We start from the raw sequence: 27,694 nt of genomic DNA, 5'->3' as shown, positions 1-27,694 counted from the left end.
TATATTTGAAATATTGATAAAAATGTTCTTTTCCCCAAAAATCCCCAATACATTTTGTAATATATTTGTATTTAGAGATTAATTTTATTTATGTAAAATTAGCTACTATTTTAAATATTTCTATTAATTTCGAGGTTACATATTTTACCCATTAAAATCCACACTTACGTAATAATTCACCCAAAAATAATCATGTTGAAATTGTAACTTGCGTTCATGTTGTTTAAACTCTAAACCTCTGTTTCTCATTATAAATAATTAGCAAGCTTTGATGGCAATTAAAATAGTAGATAGCTACCCACACAAACATGTGCATGTATTATCAGTGTATTTCTGTAAACAGTATTTGCCTGTAAACAGTACACATCATTTTTTCTGTATAGCATAAAATATCAGTATTTCAAATGAAAATGCAGTAAATGCACAATCCCTATTTGCTAAAAATAGTGAAAAAGTGAAAGTAAAAAAAAGTGAAGTGGTTTCAAACAGAATTACATGCTTTTATTAGGTTTTGTATTTGGGATGTATATTTAGACATTATAAAAAAAAAAAAAAATCAAAGTTTTAGATTTTATGTTTACAAGTTGAGTCATTTTTGGCTCAACTAACCAAACCATAATCTCAAACACAGCAATTGATCGGAAACATGTATTTTCACAGATATGTAATCAAAGCCCTTCAAATCATAATAGATATGGAGATTAATAATGTTGAGATATGATAGCTTGTGTTGATATTTTGTTGTTTTTGAGCAAAACTTGCCAGAAAGCACGAAGAAAGAAATTAAATAGCCACTCCTGTATAAATGACATGCAGCTAGTGGTGTGCAATATCATATTTCTGTATTTTGTTGATAATGATTTTTAAACAATATTTTTGTGAGCTAAATTTAGTCAAGTCGTGAAAAATTAAATATGATATAAAATCCCCAGTATGTGCAGCAGGTCCCTGTCTTAATAAGTAATTTATTCAAATGATTCATTTATTCAAACGATTCATTCAAAAAGGCTGATTCTTTAGAACTAGATTATTGAATTGTTTAAAAACAAATGTGACTCTGTACTCTCTGTAATAATTTGGTTTGAGCTACTTTATTTTTTCTACTGAACCATGGACAATAGATTCCTTTTGCAGTGATTTACAGCTGGCCGATCCGGTAACTAAAGCTCTCGATCTGTCCATGTCCTCTCACTTTCTCTGTTTTCATACATGCATCTTCCTCATTCAAACTGCCATGTCACTCTCCTATAGTGTGCGTGGATCAGATGCTTGTTGCTAAGCAACAGGCGGCATATTCATTATCGAGCTGGGAAATATCCCCTTATGTAATTGTGCTTTTCTAGAGACCACACACACACACACACACACACTCACCTGTCAGAGTGTGTGATCAGAGTGCTTTCTTCACCACAAATGCATTTACATGCAGAATCTACAGGCGTCTCACACACAATCTGAGCCAGAAATAGAAATCCAGTCTGATCTCCTTCAGATGGGTTCATACTCGGATGTTGTTTCACAGGATTCTGCTGATTGTTAATTAGTTTTGCTCACACATAATTAAAACGTAGATATACATAAATGCAAACACAGAATTCTGTTTTAAATCCTAGTGAGTTCCCTACATACAGTCAGCTAACGTCTTCTGCTCACCAAGGCTGCATTTATTTGATTAGAAATACAGTAAAAACTGTAAAAAAATACAAATGAAAAGTTAAATATTATTGCAACTTAAAACAGCTGTTCTCTATGTGAATATATATTAAAGTGTAATTTATTTCTGTGATGCTCCGCTGTATTTTCAGCATCATTCCTCCAGTCTTCAGTGTCACATGATCTTCAGAAATCATGAAAATATGATGATATACTGCTCAAGAAACATTTCTGATTATTATCAGTGTTGAAAACAGTTGAACTAAAGTTTTCTATTTCAAATGAATGCAGTTTTGAACTTTCTATTCATCTATGTTCCAAAAGCAGTGCATTCTGGGATTGTGTTTTCCATCAAGTAGACCTTGCTAGGCTATAGAGCTACGTGTTTAAAACACAGCAGGTTCTCAGTGTCTGTGTAATGGTGAGGTTTATGGTGCGTGTGTGTGTAAACAGGCAGATGAGATCAGTGTGTGTGTGTGTGTGTGTGTGTGTGTGTGTGTGTGTCACCAGCCGCTGAGCAGCAGGTCGTCTAAGACACTCACATGGACAAACAAAGGCTGTCTGTCCACACACACATTAACCATGACGCCAGAGTTCAGTGTTTGAGTTACAGATGTCAGCCATCGTTTCATCGCTTCTTTTGATTTAGTGCTTCAGTGTGCTGTAGAAATCACTCCAAACAGAGCATTTACTGAACCTCACAAGTCATCTGAAACTGAGCGTTCATAAACTCACATCTGATTCATGAACCTATAGTTATTCTGAATAAATCACTTATATTTTTCACAAAACGACTGGTCTGGTGGATCATTCAAAGTGGCAAAACTTTAGTTTGGCATTGTTTAATGTGAACTATTTTTAGGTTTTGAGTGACCATGGTTTAACTTTAAACCATAATAACCTGGGTTCATCAGAAGTGGTTGACACATGAACGTGGTGTTTTATGTGTCACAGTGGAGAATGCTGAATCTTGAGATGCTGTTATTCCTGAAGAGAGTGAATAATGAGAGAGAGAGTGTGCTGACGATATATCTATCTTGATGTCTATCTCTTTGTGAGTGAGTGTGTATGTTTTTAGCGTGTGTGTTTGTTAGTGAGTGTCGAACCCGGGTCTCCAGCATGGGAGGCAAACACACTAACCAGGAGGCTGAATGACTGCATGTCTCTCGAGATGAGGGGAGTGAGGTTTACCTGCACAGCACCTACTCGCTGGCCTCCATTAAACGTGTGTTTAGCATGTGTGTGAGTGAGTGTGTGTTTTTAGCGTTTGTGTGTGTTTTTAGTGTGTGTGTGAGTGAGTGTGTGTTTTTAGCGTTTGTGTGTGTTTTTAGTGTGTGTGTGAGTGAGTGTGTTTTTAGCGTGTGAGTGAGTTTGTATTTAGCGTGTGTGTGAGTGAGTGTGCATGTTTTTAGCGTGAGTGAGTTTGTATTTAGCGTCTGAGTGAGTTTGTTTTTAGCGTGTGTGTGAGTGAGTGTGCATGTTTTTAGCGTGTGAGTGAGTTTGTATTTAGCGTGTGAGTGAGTTTGATTTTAGCGTGTGTGTGAGTGAGTGTGCATGTTTTTAGCGTGTGAGTGAGTTTGTATTTAGCGTGTGTGTAAGTGAGTGTTTTTAGCGTGTGAGTGAGTTTGTATTTAGCGTGTGTGTGAGTGAGTTTGTTTTTAGCGTGTGTGTGAGTGAGTGTGCATGTTTTTAGCGTGTGAGTGAGTTTGTATTTAGCGTGTGAGTGAGTTTGTTTTTAGCGTATGTGTGAGTGTGCATGTTTTAGCGTGTGAGTGAGTTTGTTTTTAGTGTGTGTGTGAGTGAGTGTGCATGTTTTTAGCGTGTGCGTGAGTTTGTATTTAGCGTGTGTGTGAGTGCGAATGTTTAACGTGTGAATGAGTTTGTATTGAGCGTGTGTGTGAGTGAGTTTGTGTTTAGCGTGTGTGTGTGTGAGTGAGTGTGTTTTTAGTGTGTGAGTGAGTTTGTATTTAGCGTGTGTGTGAGTGAGTGTGCATGTTTTTACCGTGTGAGTGAGTTTGTATTTAGCGTGTGTGTGAGTGAGTGTGCATGGTTTTTAGCGTGTGAGTGAGTTTGTATTTAGCGTGTGTGTGAGTGTGCATGTTTTTAGCGTGTGAGTGAGTTTGTTTTTAGTGTGTGTGTGAGTGAGTGTGCATGTTTTTAGCGTGTGCGTGAGTTTGTATTAAGCGTGTGTGTGAGTGCGAATGTTTAGCGTGTGAATGAGTTTGTATTTAGCGTGTGTGTGAGTGAGTGTGTTTTTAGTGTGTGAGTGAGTTTGTATTTAGCGTGTGTGTGAGTGAGTGTGCATGTTTTTAGCGTGTGAGTGAGTTTGTATTTAGCGTGTGTGTGAGTGAGTGTGATTTTAGCGTGTGAGTGAGTTTGTATTTAGCGTGTGTGAGTGTGCATGTTTTAGCGTGTGAGTGAGTTGTATTTAGCGTGTGTGTGAGTGAGTGTGCATGTTTTAGCGTGTGAGTGAGTTTGTATTTAGCGTGTGTGTGAGTGAGTGTGCATGTTTTAGCGTGTGAGTGAGTTTGTATTTAGCGTGTGTGTGAGTGAGTGTGCATGTTTTTAGCGTGTGAGTGAGTTTGTATTTAGCGTGTGTGTGGAGTGAGTGTGCATGTTTTTAGCGTGTGAGTGAGTTTGTATTTAGCGTGTGTGTGAGTGTGCATGTTTTTAGTGTGTGAGTCAGTTTGTATTTAGCGTGTGTGTGAGTGTGCATGTTTTTAGTGTGTGAGTGAGTTTGTATTTAGCGTGTGTGTGAGTGTGCATGTTTTTAGCATGTGAGTGAGTTTGTATTTAGCGTGTGTGTGAGTTTGTTTTTAGTGTGTGTGAGAGAGTGTGCATGTTTTTAGCGTGTGTGTGAGTGAGTTTTGTATTTAGCGTGTGTGAGTTTGTTTTTAGCGTGTGTGTGAGTGAGTGTGCATGTTTTTAGCGTGTGAGTGAGCGAGTATGTATGTTTTTAGCATGTGAGTGAGTTCGTATTTAGCGTGTGAGTGAGTTTGTATTTAGCGTGTGAGTGAGCGAGTGTGTATGTTTTTAGCATGTGAGTGAGTTTGTATTACGTGTGTGTGAGTGAGTGTGTTTTTAGCGTGTGAGTGAGTTTGTATTTAGCGTGTGTGTGAGTGAGTGTGCATGTTTTTAGCGTGTGAGTGAGTTTGTATTTAGTGTGTGTGAGTTTGTTTTTAGCGTGTGTGTGAGTGAGTGTGCATGTTTTTAGTGTGGTGAGTGAGTTTGTATTTAGCGTGTGAGTGAGTTTGTATTTAGTGTGTGTGAGTTTGTTTTTAGCGTGTGTGTGAGTGAGTGTGCATGTTTTTAGTGTGTGAGTGAGTTTGTATTTAGCGTGTGTGTGGAGTGAGTGTGTGTTTTTTAGCGTGTGAGTATGTATTTACCATGTGTGTGAGTGAGTGTGGCGTGTTTTAGCGTGTGCGTGAGTGTGTGTGTTTTTAGCATTTGTGTGTGTTTTTAGTGTGTGAGTGAGTTTGTTTTTAGCGTGTGTGTGAGTGTGTTTTTTAGCGTGTGATTGAGTTTGTATTTAACGTGTGTGTGAGTGTGTCTTTGCGTATGAGGTGAGTTTGTTTTTAGCGTGTGTGTGAGTGTGCATGTTTCTAGGCGTGGTGAGTGAGTTTGAATTTAGCGTATGAGTGAGTTTGTTTTTAGCGTGTGTGTGAGTGTGCATGTGTTCTAGCGTGTGAGTGAGTTTGAATTTAGCGTGTGAGTGAGTTTGTATTTAGCATGTGTGTGAGTGAGTGTGCATGTTTGTAGCGTGTGAGTGAGTTTGTATTTAGCATGTGTGTGAGTGAGTGTGCATGTTTGTAGCGTGTGAGTGAGTTTGTATTTAGCATGTGTGTGAGTGAGTTGTGCATGTTTTTAGCGTGTGAGGTGAGTTTGTATTTAGCATGTGTGTGAGTGAGTGTGCATGTTTGTAGCGTGTGAGTGAGTTTGTATTTAGCATGTGTGTGAGTGAGTGATGCATGTATTTAGCGTGTGAGTGAGTTTGTTTTTAGCGTGTGGTGTGAGTGGTGTGCAATGTTTCTAGCGTGTGGAGTGAGTTTGTATTTAGCGTGTGAGTGAGTTTGTTTTTAGCCGTGTTGTGTGAGTGAGTGTGCATGTTTGTAGCGTGTAAGTGACGTTGAAATTTTTAACCCGTGTGTGTGAGTGAGTGTGCATGTTTTTAGCGTGTGGGTGAGTTTGAAATTTAGCGTGTGAGTGAGTTTGTATTTAGCATGTGTGTGAGTGAGTGTGCATGTTTTAGCGTGTGAGTGAGTTGTATTTAGAGTGTGAGTGAGTTTCGTATTTAGCGTGTGTGTGAGTGAGGTGAGTTTGTTTTTAGCGTGTGAGTGAGTTTGTATTTAGCGTGTGTGTGAGTTTGTTTTTAGCGTGTGTGTGAGTGAGTGTGCAATGTTTTTAGCGTTGTGAGTGAGTTTGTATTTAGAGTGTGAGTGAGTTTGTATTTAGCTTGAGTGTGAGTGAGTGTGCATTGTTTTTAGCGTGTGTGTGAGTGAGTGTGCATGTTTTTAGACTGTGTGAGTGAGTTTGTATTTAGCGTGTGTGTGAGTGAGTTTGTTTTTAGTGATGTGAGTGAGTTTGTATTTACCGTGTGTGTGAGTTGTTTTTAGCGTGTGTGTGAGTGAGTGTGCATTGTTTTTAGCGTGTGAGTGAGTTTGTATTTAGCGTTGTGAGTGAGGTTTGTTTTTAGCGTGTGTGTGAGTGCAGTGTGCATGTTTTTAGCGTGTGTGTGAGTTTGTATTTAGCGTGTGAGTGAGTTTGTTTTTAGCTTGTGTGTGAGTGTGCATGTTTTTAGCGTGTGAGTGAGTTTGTATTTAGCGTGTGTGTGAGTGAGTGTGTTTTTAGTGTGTGAGTGAGTTTGTATTTAGCGTGTGTGTGAGTGAGTGTGCATGTTTTTAGCGTGTGAGTTTGTATTTAGCGTGTGTGTGAGTGAGTGTGTTTTTAGCGTGAGTGAGTTTGTATTTAGTGTGTGTGAGTTTGTTTTTAGCGTGTGTGTGAGTGAGTGTGCATCTTTTTAGTGTGTGAGTGAGTTTGTATTTAGCGTGTGTGTGAGTGAGTGTGTGTTTTTAGCGTGTGAGTATGTATTTACCATGTGTGTGAGTGAGTGTGCGTGTTTTTAGCGTGTGCGTGAGTGTGTGTGTTTTTAGCATTTGTGTGTGTTTTTAGTGTGTGAGTGAGTTTGTTTTTAGCGTGTGTGTGAGTGTGTGTTTTTAGCGTGTGATTGAGTTTGTATTTAACGTGTGTGTGAGTGTGTCTTTAGCGTATGAGTGAGTTTGTATTTAGCGTGTGTGTGAGTGAGTGTTCGTGTTTTTAGCGTGTGCGTGAGTGTGTTTGTTTTTAGCATGTGTGTGACTGAGTGTGTGTTTTTAGCGTGTGTGTGAGTGAGTGTGTGTTTTTAGCATGTGTGTGTGTGTATTAGCATGTGAGTGAGTGTGTTTTTAGCATGTGAGTGTGTGTGTGTGTGTTTTTAGCGTGTGAGTGAGTATGTGTTTTTAGCGTGAGAGTGTGCATATGTGTGTTGCGTGACTATATGTTGAGTGTATTATTGTTTTGGGGAGGATGGGGTCAGTCAGCTCATTGTCTGGCAAGCGGATAATAGCTCTCTCTCTCTCTCTCTCTCTCTCTTTCTCTCTCTCCCTCAATCACATAAACAGTCCAGTTAGTGGAACACCATTAAGAAGGAGGTCAGCGCCAAATCTACTTTCACAATCCCTCCCCTCCCTTCCGTCCTCTTCTCTCTCTCTCTCTCTCTCTCTCTCTGTTTTCCCCCTGAATGAAAGCACAGCTCCTGACAGTCTGTTGTGACACATCTGCGTCTATATTTATCATATAAACAGAGGTTGTAATATTTGTTAGTTGTAATGAGAATAGAGCGCGTCAGACGGCAGCTGCTCGTGTAAACACAGCGTTCACGTTATCAGTGAGCACTAAACACTCCTGATTTATTAACGGTTAACGGTCTTTATTGATCAGTCTCAAACGGGAGTCCCTTTGAATCCTATGGAGATCCCAACCAAGATTTATTTTATTTAAACTAAAGAACATGCACACAGTGTAGGCTAATTAAAGCACCATATACTCTCTCTTAAGAATCATTCATTTATTTATTTGTTTGTTTGTTCATTTTCAAATTCATAATTGTTTATATGTTAATTTACTAATTAATTTATTTAACTTCAAATACCTTAATAAATAAATCTAACTGTATGATATATACGTATTTATTTATTTTAATTTAATTATCTCATTATCATCTCATTAGAAAAATTTGTTTATTCAGTTTATTCTGTTATTTTTATTTTATTTTATTTTATTTGTTTACAGTAATGTATTCATAGATTTGTTTATTTTTATTTTTTTTAATGAAATTCTATTTAAATATTAATTCATTATTTGTCATCTCAAAAGCATGAGACAATAAATAAATATGTTTGTTTATTCAATATAGATGGTGCAATATAATTTATTTATTTATTATTTTATTTGTATTAAATTACAAGTCTTTTACAGTCTAATTTAATTTAATTTTATAAAATTGTAAATTTTTTCATTTCATCCCAAAGTATGAAGCAACCAAAAGCAAAATGTGTTTGTAACTTTTTTTTTTCTTGTTTAAATGTTGTTGTGGCAAACATATACAGTACATGTTTTGCCGCTGGATGTTATAGATTATGCTGACCATCACTTAATTAACTAAATGCCCTGAACTCTTGCTGCGGTGGCTCTGAGTTATGCTTTATTATTCAGTCTGATGGATATGGATTCAGGCCGGCCAAGAGCTGAGACAGTGAAAAGCCTTCCAGCTGATTTTAACTTCAGAATAACTCACATTCATAAATGAGTCGGCTGATGAATGAGACGAATTCACTTTTAATGCAGATGCATGTGGTTTTGCCAAATGAAAAGATCCTGATTTAGCTACTCAAGATTGAGGACAAGACTGAATGATTGAACAAGAGTGTTTAATTATATTAGAGAGACGAATACAGATGCTGTGCGGAGCTCTTCTGTGTGTGAAGACTGTTGTTTAGTTCAGAAAGTGAATAAACTAGAAATTACTTGCAATTTAAGTAGAATAACTAGTTGTGTGATTGTAGGGAGAGTGGAAAAACAATAAGAGGTTAAGACTAAAGACTAAAGGCCTCACCTAAAGAAAATAGATGCATATTTATTTATTTTTTAATCAATTTATTATTTATTTATTTCAGTTTAATTATTTATTGAATTAATTAATTTTATTATTTATTTTAATGTATTATTTATTTGATCCCATTTGTCCCATTTTTTTTAAATATACATATTTGTTTGTTTGATACAGATTATGCATTCTTATTAATGTAAATTGAAGTGATAAAGAAGTTTATAATTAAATTGTATTTATTTATTTATCTATCATTTATATCCACCTTTCATAAATATGTTAAATTAACTCTTACAGTAAAGTAAAATTTAACTTTTTTAAATTAATGTATGTATATTTTATTGTCCCAATATTTTAATTTAATAAAAAAAATAATTATGTATGTATTTGTTGAATATAAATGGTGCAATTTAATTAATAGTGTAATAGTTTTAATACATAGTTTTAGAAGTGTGTTTAGATTAAAAATCATACAGATATATAAATAAATTGCAAATATGTAACGATTATCAAGACTAACATGTATCTAAATGTTATATTTCTATTTATTCATACCCTCAAGACATTTTGCATCATTTTTATTTTTTTACAAATATTTTTTTTATTTGTTTGTTTATTTTAATTCATTTATATATTTATTATAGTAATGCATTTATATTATTGTCCCATTTTTTATAATATATATTTGTTTATTCAGTTTAGATCATGTTATATATTTTATATAAACAGAAGTAATAAAACATTAACATTTATGTAAAGAATTATTCAAAATGACCATTTCAGCAATTCTTTTTTTTTTTGTATTCGCCCCGTTCATAAACCCCAAGAAATATAGCATTATTTAGCTTTTAGAAATTATGTATTTGTTTGTTCATCCAATATAGATTGTCAAAAAAATTTTATGTAAATAACATGTACTGTACGTGCATATTCAAAATAACCACATAAGCAAATTCTTGTTGACAATCTTGTATTATTTTGCTTTGAGTAAATGATTGTTGGAGCTCCTGCATCGTAGTTTGTGTCAGATCCAGAAATCAGTTCTGAGCAGTTATTAATCAATCACGTCATCTGAATGTCAAAGCAGCTCATACGTCCTTGTGTTTGGACTGTATTGTTTGCTGAAGGATGCAGACTTGTGTGTGTCCCGTCAGGGGAAGATGTATAGGGTTTATTTCAGTTCTGGATGTGTTTCAAGCGGATGTAGTTTCCATTAGTGTTGCTTTATAGGCAGAACTCGTCTCTTTGATTCACGCGGGACGTTTTCGGGATTAATTGGAGCTCTGCCGGACATTTTTCTTTGAACTTTGCCATCTTTTAAATTAAATATTTATAGAGAGCGAGTATTTCTGGGCGACATTTTCAGCCGAGATCATTAGTCCGGACAGATCTGCAGCGCAGCCAATTAGTCCTGATCTGAGTCGGTGGAGGGTTTATGTGCTGTCTGTGTTGAGCTCGCTTCTTCTCTGTCTGTGCAGGTTTAGGTTGTGTGTTTATCAGTGCCTCCGGCCCTCAAACTAAACTTTGGCATGAACCTGGAGCTTCATGAGCTCGTGTCTGGGAACCAGTGCTATTCACAGAATAGTAGTCAATTTTTAATGGAACTGAATTATATTTAACAACATTTTTATGTTTTTAAAAGAAGCCTCTTCTTCTTACCTAGAGAGTGCATTTTTATTTGTTTCAATATATTTTCTTGGCCCAAAGCATGGGACAAGCAATACAAAAAAAAATCTGTATTTGTATTTAGAATAATTTCAGTATAACAATTTAATGTATTAAATGTATTAAACATTTAATTTAATTTAATTTAATTTAATTTAATTTAATTTAATTTAATTTAATTTAATTTAATTTAATTTAAGAGAAGTTATGTAAATATAACTTGTAAAAAAGTTTGATTTGATTAAAAGACATGTAAATATAACCATGTGATACTCTAATAAGCATTAAAAATGGGAAATGCACACAAATATTGGGTAAAATAGTAATTTTTTTTAATGAAACTGAATTATTTTACCAACATTTTTTGATACTGAAATAAAAATACACAATGATTCAAAAGTTTAGAGTTTTTTTCTTTTTAAGCAGTCTCTTCTGCTCACCAAGGATGCATTTATTTGATCTAAAATACAAAATAATGAAATATTATTCTAGTGAAATCATCTGTTTTCTGTGTGAATCTGTGTTAAAGTGTAATGTATTTCTGTGATGCTCCGCTGTATTTTCAGCATCATTCCTCCAGTCTTCAGAGTCACATGATCTTCAGAAATCATGAAAATATGATGATATACTGCTCAAGAAACATTTTGACAAAAATCTGTTAAGGACTTGACAGTGGCTGAAATACGACCTGCATCTAGCCTTTTATGTGAACTCATAAATATGAGTTTGTGAGCATCAGATGTGTTCGTAGAGAAGCTGTTCAGTGTGTGTGTGTGTGTGTGTGTGTGTTCAGTGTTATTTATGTGTGTGTAGAGTATATTCCCAGTGTTTCTCAGTAACGGTTTGCCGGGAATGTTTGCTCAGCGTCACACACTAGTAATGTTTGAATAATCTCTAGACTGTTTTATCAGCCGAAATAGATTTTTCTTCCTTTTTTGGCATGGTTTATAGAAAGCGAGTCGATTGCTTCATCTGTTGGGAAAGCGCTCGGATGAGTTGAGTTTATTTTATCGGTGCGTGTGTTTATCAGACGTCAAACTCGTCTGGCAGAATTTACATGAAAGTCGCTGAAGTAGTTTAGTCTTTGTGGGAGACGTTTCTTCGCTCACGGCCAAAAAATGTCCTGATCAAATGAAGAACAAGGTTCAGTCGCTTTAATGCACTGTAACTTTATTGTTACTTTACCGTAATTGATATAACAAGAATGATGTTTGATTTTATTTATAATAACTTTGGTTTGTATTTATTTTATTTCTAATAAGTAACAATAATGTTTTGTTAAACAGAAAATATAAAAATCTAAATCAAAATATTATACACTTTTTTCATATTTTTACAATATTAAAAACTAGGTATATGATAGTTTTTAATATTTTAATATTTTATTTTCATGTTAAGTTAAAGTTATTAATTTTATTTGTATTTTTTATATGTCTGTATAGTTTTTTATTATTACATTTTAGTTTTAGTTTATTTAGTTATTCTGGATGAATATATATGTTTTGTTCAGTGTTATTTTAGTGTAATTGATATATTATTATTATTATTTTATTTTATTTTATTATTTGATCAACATAATGCTACATAATTTATGTAAACAGTCATAAAATCATAAATACTTTTTTTTAAAATTAAAATAAAAAAAAGGCTTGTTAAAAAGTATCTTCAGGAATGAAGTAAAAATTGCGTAGAAATATTTATTTAATTATTTTCATTATTGTACAAAATTGTATCACAGCATGGAACAAGTGTAACTGATATAATAATAACATTATTTTTAGTAATAATAATAATAATAATAATGTTTTATTTCTATAGTGCCTTTCCAAAGCCCAAGTTAATGTTACAAAGTTAGAGAAAACATTTATGTATAAATTAGATTTAGTTCTCGTATTGTCTGCTTTCATTTTTATTTGTAAGTTTTATAGTTTTAGTAATTTTGTTGTGTTTTGCCGGTTTTAAAGTTCTTTTTATATTTAATATATATTTGTTTAGTTTATTTAATTTGTTATTTTAGTACTTAAATTCTGGCTGAAATAAAATTATTTCATTTATATATATATATATATATATATATATATATATATATATATATATATATATATATATATATATATATATATATAAATATATGATCAATATATTTTATTAATATTTTATTTCCAGTCAAGTAATGAATGTGTTATTTTTTTTCATGGTTTTCAGTTTTAGTCAATAATACGAACCTTGGTTTTGGTACTTTCTAAATCTAATGTCTGTCCATTAAATCCAGTTGAATGAAGATCTTAGCAATGCATATTACTAATAAAAAAATAAGTTTTGATATATTTACAGAAGTAAATTCACAAATGATCTTCATGGAATGAGATCTTTACTTAATATCATAATAATTTTTGGCATAAAATCAATATTTTTGACCCATACAATGTATTTTTGGCTTTTGCCACAAATATACCCCAGAGACTCAGAAAGCTTTTGGACGTGTTTGCTGGATAAGCTACTAATGCATCTATAACTATATTAGTTGGTAGAATGCTTTATTCTGATGTAATATTATTATTAATAAATGCTGATATCACACACTGATGTATTTGATCATGCATCTGTTTTGTGTTGCGATGACAAAACATGACAGTCGTGGTGAAGTAAGTCCGAACTGATCTGTGTTTGTGGTCGTGCTGTTGTTCATGTTACATGTGTTTGGTGTAATGTGGTTCTGCGGCGTCTGTGGTTTCTCACGGATCTGCTGTGGTCTCGGTGCTGACAGGTGATGACCTGCAGATACTCAGACACAGACAACCCTGAACAAGCTGCTTGTGATGCTTCAATCTTCTGTACCAAACGCTCTTTTGCATGTTGTTCATCATCAGTGTTGAATCGCTGTAAATGCATGAGGTCAAGTGGTATAATCAACATGAAATGTATTTACATTTATAATTCATGCACCAAGTGTGAATTATGCATCAGTGATGTTATTCTAAAGAAATCTGTTTTCTTCATAATCTTTCATTAAAATTCTTAGCTGGCGTCATCAATCAACTACCTTTAAGTACTAAAGCTCAAAAGTGTGTGTGTGTTCATCTAAGGGTATGCACAAAAACAACAGAGATAAAGAAAAATGCTCATGTTAAACATTTAACTCTAAAGGAAAATTCGCTGAACTAGTATGTACTTAAACACCTGAGCAGAATCATTTTTACCTTACTCTTTTATTTGAGTTGTTTGTAGTCGATTTTCCACTTCATCCGGCACAGTTTATTCAAAAAGCAAATAAATATTACACAGAAAGCGAACATTAAGCCTACATTATCAAAGAACATGAATCTCCTACACACGATATATCTGCACTTTGATGTTTATGATGTGAGAATCTGCACTGAACTCAGCGGTGACTCATCTGAAGGTCTCTGATTGGCCGATGCATTCATAAACTCAACAGAATCGTCTGTGATTGGTTATAGTGTGATGCGCTGCACAAGAAATATGATGTGATATGTGCAGATCACAATAGAAATTCTGTTTGAATTTTACTACATGTTGCTTTTCTGGCCGTTAATAAAGGGAATCCATGAAAAATCCCAAGCAAGCAAACTAAAATCAGTTACTGACGGGTGATCCGTAATGCCTCTTTTTAAAAGATGTAAAATAAGTCTCTTATGTGTGTGTGTATGTGAAGCTTTAGCTCAAAATACCCCAAAAAGATTATATTTATAGCTTGTTGAAATTGCCATTGTTAGGTTATGAGTTTTTGTGTTTGTCTCTTTAAATGCAAATGAGCTGGTGGTCCCGCCTCCCTTTGCAAAAGAGGGCGGAGCTTCAAGAGCCTATATTCTGGCAAACCGACAGCAACAAAACTGGACAATCTCTTGCAATCTGATTGTACTGTATAGAGTAAATGCATGTTTATGAATTAAATGCCTTATAATGTTCCAAGAAGCTCCTTCAGAAAGGCAATTTGGAAAACATAATATGATGCATGATGCTTACTTTGTCTGGAGCTTCTCACGCACGAAGTGTTGGTATCGATCCCTCTTTCGGAAGCAATCTTTGCACAACTCCAGCGCTGAACTGACCCTCGTTTGTGAGGCAGTCCGGTGTAAAATGATTCACACAAACATATAAGACTTTTCTTAAGTGTTTCTCTGAGACTTTTCCTTTAGAAATTAGATTTAACCACCGTGTCCTCAGCAGTCTAATTGAGATTCCTATATACGTTTGTTATTCCCGAAACACTAAACTTTTTAATGCTTCTGTGGCTCTAATAATGTATCTCCAGCAGCTACAGAAAGAAAACAGTAATGGTGGACTGTTGCTTCTCACTCAGGGCGGGGTCTATGCTAATAGGGCAGAGTGTGTCACAAATGGGCGGGGCTTTCTCTGTTTATGACTGTTTATGATTTATTGAGATTATATGAAAATGAGTGAGTGGATTTTTACCATTATATGCTGGTTATTTCCACACACCGTGGTGACACAACTGTGTTCAAACACCTTATAAAAGTTATTTTTGCATAATAAGTCACCTTTAATGGTTGTGAGAGTTGGTGAAGTGCTTGCAGTATTTCCCGAGCGTCTGGGTGTGTGTGTGTGTGTGTGTGTATTTCAGTGTGGCGTGTTGGGCATCTCACATATGTGGTATTCTCTGGCTGGCGTGTTCAAGCGTGTCACCTGACTCCAGCACCGCCGTCCTGTTTTAGATCAGTGTTGCGAGTGTGTTAGTGTGCTGTCTCACAGGAGCATGTGAAGGTCATGTGTGTTTGCTGTACACACGCGTCACATGATGGATATCGTGTGTGGGACAGTGTGTTACTCTACAAATGCTTTCCAAGCAATTACACATTTCAAAAATTGTAGTAAAATATAAAACGATTCAGTGGAGATCACTAGATTTATTACTTTGATTATTTATAACTAATGATGAGGTCTCATCTTGTTTTTCTTCCATCTGTTATAAAGAGACATTGTTTATTATCTGATCAATTTCTCATAAAAAACTGCCTGTTATTATTCTTCCTCATATATATATATATAAAGTTTTCAAAACTTAATGTCATATTTTATGGTTATTCATTCACTTTAATAAAAATTATTATTTTTTTTTATTAAAATAGTACATTTTATTAAACACCCTGACAATAATTTTATTGATTTCTATTTTATTTTTTGTTTTTGTTCTCATTATGTATTTTATTGTGACATTGTTTTCATGACAATTAATCACGTTTTCTCACAAATTATCATTACTTTAAGGCATACTGACTTTTTTGATAAATGTTTATTCTTATTATATTCAATGGTGAAAAATAATTCTAAAATCAGCTTCATTTAACTAGTGTTAATTTATTTTGGTTTTGTGGTGAAATGTGAGTTTCTGATGGGTTTCACTGGTCTTTAACTCATGTTTATGTGTGTGTGTGTCTGTCTGTCTCTCTCTCTGTGTGTGTGTGTGTGTGTGTGTGTGTGTGTGTGTGTGTCTCTGTGTGTGTGTGTGTGTGTGTGTGTGTGTGTGTATAATGTCATGGGTATGACACAGGTATTACAAGGAGAGGGTGACTTATGAGCACATAACCCATGTCCCCATTTTTCAAAACACTTATAAATCATACAGAATGAGTTTTTTTGAGAAAGTAAAAATGCACAAAGTTTCCTGTGAGGGTTAGGGTTAGGTGTAGGGTTGGTGAAGGGCCATAGAATATACAGTTTGTACAGTATAAAACCATTACTGTGTTTGTGTGTGTGTGTGTGTGTCTGCAGGACGTGCAGCGGGTCAGTAACCCGGTGGTCCTCAGTGACGGTGTGGTTAAAGTGGTGGGTCAGCGGGAGGCGGAGGCGGCGGTCACCGAGGTGGGATGGATGACCTCAGTGAAGGACTGGGCCGGGGTCATGATCTCTGCTCAGACGCTCACAGGACGTGTGCTGGTGAGTCCAGACGCATGCATCGAGTCTCCACAAGCTTCATTAATCACAACATCAACAGTCATTAAACTGATCTGATCTGATATTTCTGAATAAACTGGCTGATTTTAAAATGCAGCTCAGGTTCACTTTGTGATATTGTGAGATCAGATGTAACATTTGTTCATAGTATACTCATGTCACACCTTTCATAACCTGACTTTCGTTTTCAGTGTGAGTAAATCATGACAGAAGCTGAATTATTATTTTATTATGAGCATTAGTAAATAGTTTAATGCTTTATACAGTGTAGTAAAAAATATACAATGATGTAGGGCTGTATAAAAAATATTTTTTAGTATTTTGTATATTTTATTAATAGTAATAATTAAAAAAAATATTACATTTTATTATTATTACTATTATCATTTTTTGGCCATAATGATATATAATCACAAAATTAATATCATATTAATAATTTAAATGCAATAAAGTGTATAATACCATAGTATAATATATACCTCTTTGCATTTTGTTATAATAATAATTTATTGTAATATTTAATGTGTGCATGCCTGATTGCATGGGTGTGTGTGTGTATGTGTGTGTGTGTGTGAGCGTGTGTGCATGCACAAGTTAATTCATGAGTCATTTCCTGTCCAGATTACGGCTGCGGCTCCTTATATTGTTGTTTAGCAGGAACGTGCAGTCTGTAACCATGGAGACGGCAATTAACCTGTGTGTGTGTGATTTATAGTGTGTGTGTGTGTGTGTGTGTGTGTGGTTGTTTAGGGGTTGAATGAACCTGCAGCTCAACACACATTCATATATTCAGAGATGCATGAGTTACTGTAGTTGAGTCAGTGTTTTTGAGCATGTCACACATGTGTCTAATTTGAGGAGCATGACCTGATCACATGACCCCGTGTAACCCGAGCTCTTCATTAAAGCTGTATTAACTGTGACAGTGTCCGTGAGGGTCTGCAGCGATGATGCGTTTCCTGTTCCTGTGAGAGCCGTACTCCAGGGATATTTTGAGGAAGGCTTTTATTAATTCATGCTCTGTCCGGCTGTGTTTGAAAACTTGCTTTAATGACTTTGCTGATGTATTATTCTCCTGAGGGTCTGAGATGATTCATTTACATTAAAATTAATGCATTTAGCAGACGCTTTTATCCAAAGTGACTTACAGTGCATTCAGGCTAACATTTTTTACCCAACATATTATGATACATATTATAATCATAATGATGATGACACAGTTAACTAAGATTAATACATCCTTATTTTTAATAATAATAATAATAATAATAATAATAATAATAATAATAATAATAATAATAATAATACAATCAACCAAGATTAATACAACCTTATTTTAAAATATTATTATTATTATTATTATTAGTAACAATTTAACATGGTTGTATTAGCCATACTTAATAATAATAATAAAAATTATAATAATGATGATGATAATAATAATAACAATAATACAGTCAATCAAGATTAATACAACATTATTTTAAAGTATTATTATTGATATTATTAATATTAATATTAATAAAACAAGATTAATTCAGCCTTATTTAAAATTCAAGATTAATTCAGCCTTATTTAATCTTGATGAACTGTATTAATAATAATAATAATAATAATAATAATAATAATAATAATAATAAGGCTGTATTAATCTTGGTTAATTGTATTATTATTATTATTATTATTAAGCATGGCTAATACAACCTTATTTTACATTGTTATCAATAATAATAAACTTGGTTTTTCATTTTATTATTAATAATAATAATAATAATAATAACAATAATAATAATTTAAAACAAGGTTGTATTAATTTTGGTTAATTTTATTATTATGATCATTAGGATTATTATTATTACTATTATTAATTATTATAATTTGTGATCTTAATAATAATAATAATAATAATAATAATAATAATAATAATAATAATGATAATGATAAGAATAATAATACAGTTCATCAAGATTAATACAACACTATTTTACAGTATTATTATTATTAATAGTAATAATAATAATAATAATAATAATAATAATAATAATAATAAAACAAGATTAATTAAGGCTTATTTTAAATAGATGTATTGATGTATTGATATTGTACATTTCAGTGACTTGATTAGCTGAAAACACAAATGTTAGAGAATTTTAAACATGCAAAATATATATTTAAATATGCAAAATATTTGTATTATTAAAAGTAAAAATAAGTGCAAATATGCAAAATATTTATATTCAAATGAGCAGAGCAGCCAACATATTTAAAGACCCATCCCACCCTGGACATCCGCTGTTTGACCGGCTGTCCTCTGGTAGGCGTTTCAGGTCTATCACATCACAGATAAACTCAGAAAGAGTTTCTACCCCAGAGCCATTCGTGAACTGAACACTGTCTTTCTTGACCACTATACTACTGAACATTGCATAGATGCAAATAGTATTTTAACTGGTCCTTGTTGGATTTCATATGAACTGTACTTCTGCACTACTGATGTTTTTTTTTTTTTTTACATTTCAGCTGCACTATTGCACTACTGGTTTACATTTAAACTGGATTCTTGCACTACTCGTTTACATTTCCTCTGCATTACTTCCAGATGTGTAAAACCTCACCTCAGCTGTTGTGCCATTGTATCATATTGTATCATTTTATCACATTGCCTATCGTTGTATATATTTATTTTTATTATGAATTAATACTGTTCCAATTCCTTCTGATGTTATGGGTGAATAACTAGGATTGCTTAATTTCATTGTACTCTGTGTAATGACAATGAAGGAATCTAATCTAATCTAATCTAATATATTATGCAAAATATAATTTATCATTTTTTAAATAATAATAATAATAATAATAATAAAAATTACCAATATTAGTAAACCCTGTTTTGAAGTGTTATTATTATTATTTATAATAATAATAGGAGCACTAATTTTTTTATTTTTACTTGTTATTTTTTTGTTAATTTCAACATATACTAATGCATTTCTAACAATAAAACAAATGTAAAACCTATATTTATGAATTAACGTTAACATCAGTTAGTTGTAAGCTTTAGATCAGGAAAACATCTTCAAGAAAATTAATGCAAAAAAAAAAAAAGGTCCTACAAATACAGTCGGTTTCTTTAACTTTACACAAAATATAAATTCTAATTTCTTAACCATAATAATAATAATAATAATTATAATAATTTTAAATAAGGTTGTGTTAATCTTAATCTTTTTAAAGTTTTGTTTAGAATTTGTTAATTTCTACATATACATTTCTGACAATAAAAAATATAAAGCCTGTTTTTATAGATAAACATTACTCAAAACAATGCAGTAAAAAGTGCTATTGCAAAGTATTCTTGCGCATACAATGAATTTGTTTTAGTGACATAAGCTTCCAGTGCACAACAACAACACACAGACAAAATTACATATAAATATAAAAACAAATATTGCATTAAAAGTGTATGAACAGTTGTGCTATAGATAATAATGGAATAGAATAAAGTGAGATGCAGGGATGTACTAGGATTAAGGGTTACCAAATCAATATAAGGATATTGCATATTTTTATTGCATAAGTGCTGAACATTTCTTACTTTCTTTCTTTCAACATTTAACTGTTCATGAGGTAGATTGCCTGGGGGAAGAAACTGTTCTTGTGTCTGACTGTCCAGGTATTTGCGGCTCTGAAGCGCCGGCCAGATGACAAAAGTTGAAAAAAGGGGATCCAGAGTGATTTTCTGAGCCCCTTTCCTCACTCTGGATGTATACAGTTCTAGTTCATCTAACCTCTCATCTGTAAGCAGACTCTTCTGGATGAGGCCGATGACTGTAGTGTCGTCTGTAAACTTCAGGAGCTTGACAGAAGGATCTTTAGAGATGCAGTCGTTGGTGTACAGGGAGAAGTGCAGCGGGGAGAGAACATAGCCCTGAGGGGCACCGGTGTTGGTGGAGCAGCTGTTTGACATGAATTTCCCCAGTCTCACTATCTGGAGATCCACTGACAGATAGAGCTAGGAACAGAGAGCTGGGTCAGTTTGGTCTGGAGGGCTGTTGGGTTGATGGTGTTGAAAGCCGGACTAAAGTCCACATATAGGATCCTCACTTAAATCCCTGTTTTGTCCAGATGTTGCAGGATGAAGCACAGTCCCATGTTGAATGCATCATCCACGAAGATGGGGGCCAGCTGGTCAGCACAGGTTTTCAGACAGGCTGGTGTAACACCATCTGGGCCTGGTGCCTTTCTTCTTTTGTTCTTCCTGAAGACCTGGCGCACATCATCCTCACAGATCTGAAGAACAGGAGGAGTGGAGAGGGAGATTGCAGGAGGTGTTAACGGTTGTGTAGGGAGATGGACAGAACAGGTGTGAGGGGGTTTCTAATCTACAGTAAAACTAATTCAGGTCGTTAGCAAGTCGTTGATTCGGCTCAGTGCAGGGGGACGGTGTCTTGTAGTTAGTGATGGCTCTCAGACCTCTCCACACTGAAGTTGTGGTTAAAGTTTCTCTTTATTTGGTGTGTTCCTGACCTGATCGTACAAGACTCTGTCCCCATTCCTGTATGATGTAAGTAGATGTCTGAGTTTTGCTGTAAACTAAGGCTCATCATTTGTTGAATGTTAAATAGGTCCTGGTAGGAATACATACTGTATATCCTATAAAAAAATAAAATAAATAAAAAACAATATAAGATGCATTAATGAATGTTGACTGTTAGCTAGCATTTCTTGCACCAATTTAGTTTTGCTTTCCATTTACTTTTATAAATAAACCTTTTTTTTTTTTTTGCTACTGTACCTTTAAGTTTCCTATATGTAAATTACATCTTTTGCCAGTTTCAGATCATGGAAACAGCATCATGAATGTCATGCTGTCATGCAAAAAATAGGAGTAGTTTTTTTTGTAAAATGTAATAACTTGTTTTATTTTTAATTCGAAACGTCAACTCTTGAAGCATTATCTTGAATGCAATAGAAGTCTCTTTCGATGAAAGCATCTGCAAAAAGCATAAATGTAAAATAAATGTGGCACTGACGTGTTTTCATCAGATTGACACGGTCAGAAACACACCGATGAGAAAGAGAAGCAGGTCGTTCCAGTTACGTCTCAGCTGGGACAAATTCACTGTCCTGTTTTGTGAGCGCAGACACACACACACACACACACACACACACACACACACACACGCTGTACTGTAAGTGTTCTCCAGCCTCCTGCACAGGTCAGAGATCTATATTAGACAGACCTTGATCCAGATTCATTGATAATTGCAAGTATTTCTAGAAGCAGAGAGTCTACAGAGCTGTAAGTGCTGATTGGTCTGTCTGATCGTTCATAGAAATTAATCATTTTATTCATCGATGACACATTCAGTTGATCAAAAGTGACAGTGAAGACATTTATAATGTTAAAATAAATTATATTTCAAATAAACACTGTTCTTTTGAACTTTCTGTTCATCTGTGAATCCTGAAAAATAAAATGTATCACAGATTCCACAAAAATATTTTCAACACTGATAATAATCAGAAATGTTTCTCGAGCAGTATATCATCATATTTTCATGATTTCTGAAGATCATGTGACACTGAAGACTGGAGGAATGATGCTGAAAATACAGCGGAGCATCACAGAAATACATTACACTTTAACACAGATTCACACAGAAAACAGATGATTTACACTAGAATAATATTTCACAATTTTTAATTTTTAAACAAATAAATGCATCCTTGTTGAGCAGAATAGACTTCTTTCAACAACATTGGCTGCTTTAAGTAAAAGTATTTGAATTTATATTTGATTTTATTTTAAATGATATTTTATTAAGTAAAATTTACAGTTTGATTTGTTTGCTGTATTTTTATTTTATTTATTAATTAAAACTCGTAGCATGTTTGAATTGTTCGTTTTATGTTTTTTTTATTGTATTTAATTAATGAATAAAATTTTGCAGCAAATTTGGATTTTCAGCTTTGTTTTATTTATAATTAATTCAAAATTCACAAATTAATTGTAACCCTATATAATGTATATATATATATATATATATATATATATATATATATATATATATATATATATATATATATATAAATAAAATATATATACATAAAGTAAAATTCACATCAAGTTTATATTGCTTGTTTGTTTATTTATTATTTCATGTAAAAGTTGCAACAGGTTTGAATTGTTAGCGAAGTAAATGCATGTTTTACTGAAGAATGATTTCCATCATGAAGGTGTAAATGAAGTCGTACGGTCAGTGTTTAAAGTGAGTGAGAGGGTCAGAAAGGTTAGCAAAGAGAGATGAAATAACCTGCTCTCGTTGAGATGAGACTGAAAATCCTCTTTGTCCTCTTCCACATGCTCAGAGTTTTTAGCAGAACAGGCGCCTCGATCCCAAACCCTCATTATGAATTCCTCTTATTTGAGTCTCGTACACAAAATATCATCAGGGCATTACATCACAGCCGTGGGATTACACTCCAGCAGGGAGTTACAGCAGCAGTTCACACACACACACATTCATATTCTGCCTTTTCCATTTGTTCTAAACCTCTGTGAGTGTGAATATGCAGACATGCAGTTTAATGCAGTTTACTAAGATATTGTCAACGTAAAAGACCAAAATATTCATGATATCTCTGAAACAGGGAATTGAATATTGGGATCGATCATCAGCCAATATTAACTTTTTATTTAGTTTTATTTCGTTTAGTTTTTTTATTCATGTTTTTCACTGCTCTGGTAATACAAATGTGCAGGTTGCTGTTCTCATTTATTCATTCCTGTTTATTTTTATTTTTTATATTCAATTTGTATTATTTAAACATTATATTATATTTAATTTTAATTAATAAAATTTATTTTCATTTAAATGTAAGTTCATTTTTAAAGTTTAATTTACTATGTTTAATTTTGATTTATTTGTATTAAATTATATTTTAATAGTTTATTTTATTAGTTTATTTTAAATAATCCCCCCCCCACCATTATTACCACTTTGGCAAAATACTTTTTATTTTATTTTATTTTAAATTATATTATTAATTTATTTTTATAATTTATTTAATTAGCATTATGTTAGCCTAAACCGGTTTCACAAGAATTGTATGAATTCTACATAAGCATGTACCAGTAGCTACACTTTAGAAACATGTCCATCTATTCATATTATATATATATATATATATATATCAGAGTTTATCCAAACTCATATTTGTGTTTGTTTTCTAGAATACATCTGATTACTGCGAACACTAATGAGATCACGCTTTGAGTTCTCTGCTTTTGACTGTCATTTATCATTTATAGCGTAACGCTAACGCTCTCCATCCTTCACAAAGCACTTGAACAGAAGATCTGTGACATTTCCCTCGCTTTACTACAGCCCTTCATTTACAGAGCGCTGCGAGGATGAGGAGGATGAAGAACGCTTTCAATAATTCACTAGATGCTGTAAATGCTCTCTCTCTCTCTCTCTCTCTCTCTCTCTCTCTCTCTCTCTCGTGTCTGTTGACAGGTGAAGGAAGTTCTCTCTCTGTTGTATTCAAGCCATTAAATGCAGTGACATTTCTGACAGAATGGAGCGTCAGGCGTCTGATCCTTAACGAGTGTTTCCAGCTCTTATATACAGGACACAGCTGCTCCAGTGTACAGCTTTTGTGGCTGAGAGCTGCTCTGGGAAATCTGTGAACAAACACATTTGTTGGTTTGTTGTTTTGTTTAGTGCTTTGAGTTTTTTTTTTTTTTGATTGATTGATTTGCTATCAGTTTTTACAGTCTCGATCAGAGCATGAATATTAATGTTAATATTTAATAATTATATATATATATATATATATATATATATATTTATTATATTTTTTATATAATTGTAATAAATTATATTTGAAAATTATATTTAAAAAAATATAATAAAATTTTTTGGGGTGATTTGCTATTTGTATTACTATTCTGTAAACAATATTGTTTTTGTTTAGTGCTTGAGCTTTTTTTTTTATTTGATATAAGTTTTTACAGTGTTTTATTTGAATTTGTGTAATAACATTAAGGTTTTGAATTTGAATTAATTTTAATATTTTAATATATTTTATTTTTATTGGATTGTCAATATTTAATATATATTTAATTTTAAATAATACTGATAATTGCCTATATGTTTGTTTATATAAATATATATCAACTATAAAATATATAAAATATATAAATATATAAAAATTAAATCTAGTGAAATTATTTAAAATCTGAAAACAGTCGAGCTGCTGGAGGCGTGTCGTGGGCGGAGCTAAAGAGTCACAAGCTCTTAAACACAGATTGCCAACAAAACTGAAACTTGATGCACTCATGACCTTGTTTATAAAACATCTGTCACACTTGAAAAACACTTTCTGAAACGTATATGAACCCGGAAGGAGTGTATATGGCACAGAAATACTTTGTCATACGTCCAGCTTGTTTTTTAAAACTTTGGCCATGTTTGAGAGAATCCAGCTCTTTAACAGTATTAATAACTCAGAAAGCATGAAATAGCATTAGACCCCTTTAAGAAGATCTGTTGTCGTTGTGTAAGCTCGTCTTTCTATCATTTGACCTTATGCCGTCTGGAGTCAGTTTTCTAAAGCGCCGGCGCAGACGGGTAATGAAATGCGTGTGACCTTTGACCCCGCTTCTGCTGTCAATCAGTCAGCGATTAGAAATCACACCAAGTTTCACTTTCAGACGACAGATTAGATCTCACACAACTCACTCCTGCATTTTTTTAATGTTTAGTTTTATATATATATATATATTATAAATACTAGATTACTATATATTCCTTATTTACATTTTTATACATTATAAATTATTTTTTAGCATTAACATTACTATGTGTGATTTATAATATCCTATTTATATTACCACCATTACTAATAATGTTTTAAATTTTAACTATTTAAAAGGGTATATTAATATTTCATTTTAAATGATTGGACATTTCCATTTGCAAAAGTGCCTAAAACCATAACCATAAAAAGCTTCTTTTTTTTTTTTTTACTTGAAATAAAATAAAATAGCCTATAAAAAAACCTTAAACTTATTTTATTTAATTTTTTAGTTTGCATTTAGTTGAACCTGATGTACTAAATTAATGAAAACTAAATTGCTAATAACATTAAAATATATTACGTAATATATATTAATACATATTTAAAAAAGCTAAAATAAACAAAAAAATCTCAGCGATGCAATGTATATACATTATATATATAAAATGTTAACTTGAGCTGTATTCTGAGCTGATGCAAATATATTTGATACTTTCAATATAACTACAGTTACTAATAATATAAATGTATTAGATTTTAATTATTTAATAGGTCATTATTCACATGTAATTTTAAATAATTGTGATACTATTGATAATTACAGTGTGTAATAATAAATATGAAAAGCTGTAATTATTATTATTATTTTTTTACATAAAAATGTCAAATGAAGTCAGGTTTGTGTGTATCAGTGTATGAGGCAGTTCTGATGAACTCTCACTGAACCTGTGGGTTTGTTGTGTTGTTTGTGAGCATCAGCTGCTCCCTCTGCTGGTCACAGGGGCCAAAGTGGTCCATTACCATGGAAACAGATGTGTCAAAGGATGAGAGAGCATGAATCCGACTCCAGACGAGCGTTCGGCCTCCTAAAACCAGCCGTTTAACAGCATGTTTTGACTTGGACTCCTGTGTGTGAGAGGCCATTAAAAATACATGCAGGTGTTTTCTCAGTGTGAATGATTCAACGGTTTACAGACAATAGCATTTCCCCTCATGGAAAATTATCTACTGTAGATGCTCATTCAAAATGCATGAGAGACTCACAGCGAGAGGAAGACCTTGTTTCCTCCACATCCACACACCTTGGGTTTAATTCTCAAGAGATAATGAAAATCATCATTATTAATTCACCCTCATGTTGCTCCGAACCTGAAGATCTGAGATGCAATATCAAGCTGGTTTTGCATTTACACAGCTTAAATAATAATGAGAATTAAATAATAAAGTACAAAATAAATATTGTAGATTATTCTATAATTATAATTTTCATTTAATTGACCTTTATGTAGTAAAATTATTAAAGCTAAAATATGATACTGATAAAAAACAAACACAAAACTAAATTACTATTATAATCTTTAACTGAAATTAAAATGTAAGTTAAAATATATATGTAAATAAAAACTAATTAAAAGTATTAATTTCAATATTAATTCAAAATATCAAATTATATTGAAATAACTCTCTCTATATATTTTACATCACTTATATATATATATAATTTATTATTATTATTATTAAATGTACCATTCAAAAACATTTGGGTCAATATGATTTTTACAATTATATTTTCTACTCATTAATTAAATATATATATTTAATTATTATAAAAAAATTATTATAAAAAAATTATTATAAAAACATATTTTACTCACTAGCAAGACAAAACTTCTCACACAAAGCTATAATGTGGCTTCAGAAGATTTTATATGATACTGTTATGGTGTTTTATGTTTCTTTTGGGGATTGAGCAGCATGAACATTCTACTAAACGTCTCTTTTTGTGTTCCACGAAACAAAGCTTTGGAAGAACATGAGTGAAAGATGACAGAATGTTCCTTTGCTCTGAACAGTTCCTTTAAAGCTGGATGTGAGATCTGATGTTTTTCAGTGTTTCTTCCCCCTGTCCTCAGTGGCTTGATGTTTACACACCATCCAATTCCTGCCCAAATCTCATCAGGATCTTTCAATTAAAATGGGTTTCTGCCAGCAGGATGTTCTGACTAATGAGAAAGACGTCCCAGTTCATCTGGAATTACACACACACAAGCCGAGCGTTTGAAGAAGTGTTTGCTTTTATAAACAGTGCTAATCGACAGCATGTCACTGTCTGGTTTAAAGTAACAGACATGTTTTGTTGTCTTGTGTGTTTCAGGTGGTTCTTGTCTTTGCTCTGAGCATCGGAGCCCTTGTGATTTACTTCATCGACTCCTCCAAGTGAGTTTATGTCTTATTTTTTTTTTTTTTTACATTTACATTCAGGGTTCAAAATCAACCACCAACTTTAACAAATGCAGGTAATAAAAAAATGCAAAAAATAAAACTAAGCATGAATATTCATTGTAAATCTGGTTTTCATTTAACTTGAATATTTTGGTCTGGTCAAATGGACATTTTTTATGTAATTTGTTTTGCATTTACTGTGAATAAGCCTTTGAAATGAAAATACATTTTTCAAATTGTATTTGATTACATTTTAAAATATCT

At 32.9% G+C, this 27,694-nt stretch overlaps 1 protein-coding gene across 1 annotated transcript in view; it reads left to right on the top strand.

Annotated features, from left to right (window-relative positions):
- The window catches only part of LOC113074118 (calcium-activated potassium channel subunit alpha-1-like), a 29,291-nt gene extending 1,848 nt beyond the window's left edge, over positions 1-27,443 (top strand). Inside the window, exons 2-3 of the mRNA XM_026246849.1 lie at positions 16,217-16,381; positions 27,363-27,443. Of these exons, the coding sequence (XP_026102634.1) occupies positions 16,217-16,381; positions 27,363-27,428 (231 nt within the window). The 3' untranslated portion in view covers positions 27,429-27,443. The remainder of the gene's footprint in view (positions 1-16,216; positions 16,382-27,362) is intronic.
- The last annotated feature ends 251 nt before the right edge of the window (positions 27,444-27,694 follow it).

This window comes from Carassius auratus, unplaced genomic scaffold (assembly GCF_003368295.1).
Source record: "Carassius auratus strain Wakin unplaced genomic scaffold, ASM336829v1 scaf_tig00013741, whole genome shotgun sequence".
NCBI classification, from domain to species: Eukaryota; Metazoa; Chordata; class Actinopteri; order Cypriniformes; family Cyprinidae; genus Carassius; species Carassius auratus.
This window is presented reverse-complemented; position numbering and strand designations above follow the sequence as displayed.